This window comes from Vigna radiata, unplaced genomic scaffold (genome assembly GCF_000741045.1).
Source record: "Vigna radiata var. radiata cultivar VC1973A unplaced genomic scaffold, Vradiata_ver6 scaffold_111, whole genome shotgun sequence".
NCBI lineage: Eukaryota > Viridiplantae > Streptophyta > Magnoliopsida > Fabales > Fabaceae > Vigna > Vigna radiata.
This window is the reverse complement of record NW_014543596.1, coordinates 493,604-501,004: the sequence shown is the minus strand read 5'-3', so window position 1 is coordinate 501,004 and position 7,401 is coordinate 493,604. Positions and strand designations below refer to the sequence as shown.

Sequence of the window (7,401 nt, the reverse complement as noted above, 5' to 3'; positions counted from 1 at the left end):
AATTGTATTTTGCTTCCATTTATCATGCATTATTAATTACTAGGGGAGGCTAGGGATAGCAAGCCCATAATTAGTAATAGGCTCTTTTCACCAAGGGATTGGGTTAAGGGTAGACCAAGAAAGTTTGCATGACAATATGACAAATAAGCTAATTAAATAAGAAGAGTAGATATGTGAGGGTGGATAAGATGAAATTGTAAACCCCAACAACTCCATTCATCCATAGTTTCTTGAGCCAATTGAATCATTTGCATTTGCTTGTTTACTTTTGTTATTTGCATACAAACATCAACTTTTTATGAATAGGGTTGAATCAACTTTTCCTTTGGAGAAACCTTTACTAACCAGAAATTCACTTTGTCGCTCATACCATGATCTTGGAGCTTGTTTCAATCCATATAAAGCTTTTTTTTCAGTTTGTAAACATGATTAGGATTTTCAAAGTCTTCAAAACCTGGTGGCTGTTCAACACAGACTTCTTTGATATATTTGTTTAAGAAGGCACTTTTAACATCCATCTAATACAATTTGAATTTCATAGTAGATGCAATAACAAGAAGTATCCTAATTTCTTTCAATCTGGCTACATGAGCATATGTTTCATCATAGTCGATTCCCTCTTCCTGAGAGTAGCCTTTTGCAACTAGCTTTGCCTTGTTCTTTATTATTTCACCAGAATCATCCATTTTGTTTTGAAATACCCATTTTGTGCCTATTACTTGCAGCTCGGGTCTTCTTGGTGTGAGTTCCCATACATTATTCCGTCTGTACTGATTCAGCTCTTCTTGGATAGCTATCACCCAATTTTCATCATTCAAAGCTTTCTTAACTTTCTTGGGCTCGACTTTGGATACATACGCAACATTCATACATAATTGATTTAACTACCTTCTCGTGGATACACCTCTTGGCATATCACCAATGACATTTTCTGTGGAGACATTTCTTGGTACTTTACATTCTTTAGTCGCTTCTGTTTTTGGAGAGTTGACTAAGTCACTATCATCTTCTTTGTTGAATTCTTCAGTCTTATCTTCTTTTTGAACAAATTCTTCAAGCAACTTTTTTTCTTCATTTATATCTTCTTCAGCAGAATCTCCAACTTGTTCAGAGTGATTTGGAGCCATGATAACTCGTCAAATGTGACATGAATGGATTCTTCAACATTCATAATCCTTTTGTTGTAAACACGGTAAGCTTTGCTGTTTAAGGAGTATCCTATGAAGATAGCCTCATCTGCTTTTGAGTCAAACTTTCCAAGATTCTCTTTTCCATTATTCAGTACAAAACATTTGCTGCCAAAGATTCTCAGATGTGCAATGTTTGGTTTTCTTCCACTTAGTAATTCATATGGAATGAGCTTCAATATAGACCTTATAATTGTTTTGTTTAGTACATAGCATGCAGTACTTACAGCATCTGCACAAAAGTATTTTGGCATGTCTCTGTCATTTAGCATTGATCTTGCTAATTCTTCAAGAGCTCTATTTTTTCTTTCAACAACTCCTTTTTTTTGTGGAGTTCTAGGTGGAGAGAAGTTATGAGTAATTCCCATTTCTGCAAGATAGTCATCAAACTCTCTGTTTTGAAATTCTCCACCATGATCATTTCTGATAGCTTTAATCTTGAGATCCATCTCATTTTGAACAGCAACAACAAATCGTTTGAAAACTTTAAGTGTGTCATTTTTGGCTGCAATGAAGTAAGTCCAAGTGTACCTTGAATAGTTGATAACGGTTGAAAAATCGTTATTTTCATACTTAATTTTGATATTAAAACACACTCTTTATGACTTAGAATTAGCTTGAAATCATGTATTTTGTTTAAGTTAGAGAATAAGAGAGTCCAAGATGGTTTTCTTGGTTTTATGCTTGGTTTCCCTTGATTTTATAGGTTTTTGGAATGAATTGAAAGAAAGGTTGAAGTATCAAATGGTTGCAGTGTAGAAAAGTCAACCAGAATGCAGAAAAGTCAATCAGTCAACCAGTCCACCAGAAAAGTCAACCAGTTGACCAGAATGCTGAAAAATTGACCAGAGTGCAGAAAGACCAGCGTTGAGCGGTGAACTGGGCGCTGAGCGCCAGACTCTTAACCAGTTTTCACTGTTTTTCGCCTGGGAGACACCGTTGAGCGACCCACGTGACTGAGGAACACCGTTGAGCGGTCAAATGGGCGTTGAGCGCGTAAATGATTGGCATTGAGTTGTTACTTTTCTGCGTTCTAAATAGTCATAGTACGACCCTCAGAGTAATCTTTTGCCAAGCAGAGACGTCCAGAGCACTTCTACACTCCTTGGAGGCGATTTCTTGGATGCTTAGGCTCCAATTTATCAAATCTAGGGTTTACTCTTTCATTTTTTTCATTAATTCCATCTAGTTTCACCATGCCTATGGTGAACTAAACCCTTTGTTGTTCGGGAACAATGTAATCCTTTTGAAACTCTCTTATATTGAAATTCTTATTTTATTCATATGCTTGTATTATCAATTGTTGGATTTCTTATCTATGATTAATGCTCTTATCGGTTAACTCATTCGGTAAGAAGATATTTTTCTTTGTCGATACGGGAACGTATGGGGAAGTCATGAACTGATAGGAATTCCCTTGATTAAGCAATACTGTCTTGAGATAGGGGTAGGACGATCAATTGTTTTTGCTTCTATAATTTATTGCATTGCTAATTACTTAGGGAGACTAGAGATGGTAAACTAGTAATTAGTGGTAGGCTCTTTTCACCGAAAGATCGGGTTTAGAGTAAGCTAAGAAAGTTTGCATGGCAATTGATAATAAAGCGAATTTAATAAGAAAAGTAGATATAAGAGAGTGGATATGGATGAAATTGTAAACCCCAAGGACTACATTCATTCATATCTTTTCTTTGCCAATTGATTCACTTGCATTTGCATGTTTACTTTTGTTTTGCATACAACTACAAAATTATTTCTTTTCAAGTCTTATGAGATCAATTTACATGAAAGATAAGGCCTAAGAGTCCTTTGGGAGAACGATACTGGATCTTACCGTTTATATTACTTGGCGTCGTTGCCGGGGACTTGTGGTTTAACTTTTCTAGTAGTGTAAATTGATTAAATTTGACTTTGTATATATTTGTTTTTGTTTTATTTTTTATTTTTTTTTATATAAAAGTGCTTCAAAGGTTTTTGTTTCTTGTTTATGCAAGAAGCCATCCACACTAGAAGTAAGAAAAACCGACAACCTCTTCTTGAAGGATTTACAGACAAGAGGGGAAAAAGAGTTAGACGTCCATCTAGAGAATTGTTTCCTTCTCCTGAGAGATTGTTACAACCCTCACCAGAGGCTCTTACACAAGATTCAGAGGAGATGGCTGAGCAACCTCCTCCCAGACAACGCACACTTGCTGATGCATCAGATCATTATCAAGTAATATAAACGGTAAGACCGAGTTAATCAATTTACACTACTAGAAAAGTTAAACCATGAGTCCCTGACAACGGCGCCAAGTTATATAAACGGTAAAACCGAGTATCGTTCTCCAAAAGGACTCTTAGGCCTTATCTTTCATGTAAATTGATCTCATAAGACTTGAAAAGAAATAATTTTGTAGTTGTATGCAAAACGAAAATAAACAAGCAAATGCAAGTGAATAAATAGGCAAAGAAAAGATATGAATGAATGAAGTTGTTGGGGTTTACAATTTCATCCATATCCACTCTCTTATATCTACTTTTCTTCTTAAATTCACTTTCTTATCAATTGCCATGCAAACTTTCTTAGCCTAATCTAAACCTGATCTCTCGGCAAAACGAGCCTACCACTAATTACTAGTTGACAATCTCTAGTCTCCCTAAGTAATTAGCAATGCAATAAATTACAGAAGCCAAAATAATTGATCGTCCTACCCCTATCTCTAGGTAGTATTGCTTAATCAAGGGAATTCCTATCAGTTCATGACTTCCCCGTACGTTCCCGTATCGACAAAGGCAAATATCTTCTTACCGAATGAGTTAAACGATAAGAGCATTAATCATAGATAAGAAACCCAACAATTGATAATACAAGCATATGAATAAAATAAGAATTTCAATATAAGAGAGTTTCAAAAGGATTACATTGTTCCCCAACAACAAAGGGTTTAATTCACCATAGGCATGGTGGAACTAGATTGAATTGATGAAAAAGATGAAAGAGTAAACCCTGGATTTGATAAATTGAAGCCTAAGCATCCAAGAAACCGCCTCCAAGGAGTGTAGAAGTGCTATGGATGTCTCTGCTTGCCAAAAGATTACTTCTGAAATCGCATTGGGTCTATTTATAATTCAAAAAAGTAACAAAATTAACAGAATTTATGTACAAGCCCATCATTTAGGAGCTCAACGGTCAATTTGGCCGCTCAGCGGTGAGCCCTATAATTGTAGACCACTCAGCGCTTAGTTCTGCCGCTCAACGGTCGACCTCCAAGTCGCAGGATGCTCAACGGTACCGCTCAAGCGAGAAACAATAACTTCATCCTCGAATGCTGACGCTCAGCGTTGGAATTGGCGCTGAGCGGTGAACTTGACTCTTCTTTTCTTCCTTTTTCTCCTCTTTTCTTGAGTCTAAGTCCTCCTTTCTTTACTTCCATCCTCAAATCTCATCAAATCCTACAAAACAATGCAAAAACAAGCATAATATCTCTAAAAACAACTTTTGACTCTCTTTTGACAAAACTAAGTGTTTTACTTGATTCTAAGCCCATTCTAAGCCATAAAGGGTGTGTTTGGTATCAAATTTAAGTGTAAGAATAACGGTTTTTAGACCCTTATCAGGGACCAAAGTACACAATTTTAAATTGAAAGTGGGACCAGAATGCACATTTTTTGACCAAAAGGGAAACTATATTTAACATTACATATAAACACCTTAATGTAAACATTGAGCTTCACCTCCACATTGTTTCTGCATTTCTAACTTGTCCAATTTGCAGGTTGGTGCCCATGGATATTACTTGCGAACTAGGGTTTCTACAATTTGGGTAGTGATTATGTATGTTTATGGTTTGCTACAGGTGTGAATTGGGTTTCTAGGTGTCGTGATTACGATTTTCTTGTTGTCGTAACCGAAATCGCGACGAAACGACGATCCAAAAAGACAACGAATTTTGAAAAAAAAGATTTTGGAGTCGCCACCATAGTTTGTTCTGGACAACTACGGAAAAACCATAAAGAGATAAGGCAAGGTCCGCGAAAACCAGATTCTGGGATCGGGAGTCGGTTACGTGTAGGGAAGGTATTAGCACCCTACAACGCTTGCCCTAAGGCAGTACCTTTAATTAAATACGCGAATGTGATGTGGCTTTCAAAAATGTTTAACTATTCCAGAAAAAGACATTATAAAGAAACAAAATATATTTTTTTATTTTTTTTGGACCCGACAAGGATTGACCTTGCTCCTACGTATTCTCATTGAAAATGAGAAATCAGGGTTACGTAGTTCTAGCTGAAAGATTACTTGTTGTTTGAAAATGTGAACGTTTTATATTTCTGGTATTTTTATGTGAGGAAAAGAAAAGGTCTCAGCACGAGGACAATGCGAGCGATCACACACACGCTTAAACCTTTCAAACAGTTTTGGATATTTTTTGTTTTTATAAAGGAAGAAAAGGTCTTAGCATGAGGACGATGCGAGCGATCACACACGTGCCTAAACCTTTAAAACATTTTTGGATTATTTTCTTATAAAAGAAGAAAAGGCCTTAGCACGAAGACGATGCAAGCGATCACACACGTGCTTAAACCCTTAAAATATTTTTGGATATTTTTTCTTTTATAAAGGAAGAAAAGGTCTCAGCACGAGGACGATGTGAGCGATCACACACGTGCCTAAACCTTCAAACATTTTTGGATTATTTTCTTATAAAAGAAGAAAAGGCCTTAGCAAATGCGAGCGATCACACACACGCTTAAACCTTTAAAACATTTTTGGATATTTTTTCTTTTATAAAGTAACAAAACGTCTCAACACGAGGACGATGCCAGCGATCACACACGTGCCTAAACCTTTAAAACATTTTTGGATTATTTTCTTATAAAAGAAGAAAAGGCCTTAGCACGAGGACGATGCGAGCGATCACACACGTGCTTAAACCCTTAAAACATTTTTGGATATTTATTTTTTGTTTTTATAAAGGAAGAAAAGGTCTCAGCACGAGGATCATGCGAGCGATCACACACGCACTTAAACCTTTATAACATTTTTGGATATATTTTGTTTTGCACGAAGAGGCCTCAGCGCGAGGACGATTCGAGCGATCACACAGGCACTTAAACATTTAAAACATTTTTGGATATTTTTTATTTTGCAATCTATATAAAAAAAGCTAACAAATCAAAATAACGTTTTCTTTATAATATTATATTTTTTATTATTTTTATATTTTTTATTTTTATTAACTAATGAATATAACAAACCAACAATAATAAAACAAATACTAAAGCTAAAGAAATAAAAACAAAGACAGTAAAAAAAAACATCACATCCCAAGTCCAATAAGGATAGGGTATAAAGATTAAAAACCAGGGGTGCAGAGAAAAATTGTGGCCCTTTTGTCCAGCCCAAATATAGGGACGCATCAGCAAAGTTGGAGGTGCCATGTAGTAGTTTTCGGTCTGAGCCCAAAGCCTCTCTTTTTTATTTGCAGAAACAAAATAGGCTTCAGCCCAATCAGAATAAGGGTGTGAATGGCATTGTGCATGGTAACAGGAAGAGAAAAGGTCCAATAGCCAGGCCCTAAGAATCTTAAACACAATACACATATATCCTAAAATAAATTTCAAATAAATATCAAGATATTGATGATAAATTGATGCTTTCATAAAATACTAACAATAATAATATATCAAATAATAAATTTTTCTTTAGGATGATTAATATTGACATGCCAAAACTAAATATTTATTATAGGGTTGTCACTGCATAGAAAATACTAATAATTATTTGACATAACTAAATTGCATAGAACATACATATTTCTCTATTATAATAATCAAAATATATATATACATACACACACAAATAAATATATATAAATATATATATATATATATATATATATATATATATATATATATATATATATATATAATATCTCATGTAATGCATAGTGAATTTGCATATAATGACATAATAAACACAAACATGTTCTCAAGTAAATATAAACATGAGAGTAATGAACATGTAACACATATCAATACATGTGTTATTAATAATGTGTTGTGTTAAGTCCCTGGCAAGTGTACCAGATCGTTATTAAGTAATATAAATGGGTAAGTCCAAGTATCGTTTCCCAAAGGACTCTTAGGCCTTACTTTTAATGTAAACAAATCGTGTAAGACTTGAGAAAAGAATTAGATTGAGGTGTGTATGCAAAGAACAAAAATAAAC

General features: G+C 34.9%; 1 protein-coding gene across 1 annotated transcript; it reads right to left on the bottom strand.

Moving 5' to 3' along the window:
- Nucleotides 1–518: 518 nt before the first annotated feature.
- LOC106754526 (uncharacterized mitochondrial protein AtMg00820-like) lies at nt 519–869 on the bottom strand. Its single transcript, XM_014636545.1, has one exon. It carries the CDS (start codon nt 867–869, stop codon nt 519–521), a length of 351 nt encoding a protein of 116 aa, XP_014492031.1.
- Between the last annotated feature and the right edge of the window lie 6,532 nt (nt 870–7,401).

Coding starts and splice junctions, on each gene's coding strand:
- LOC106754526 (XM_014636545.1), bottom strand. CDS start 869: ATGAATGTTGCGTATGTATCCAAAGTCGAGCCCAAGAAAGTTAAGAAA.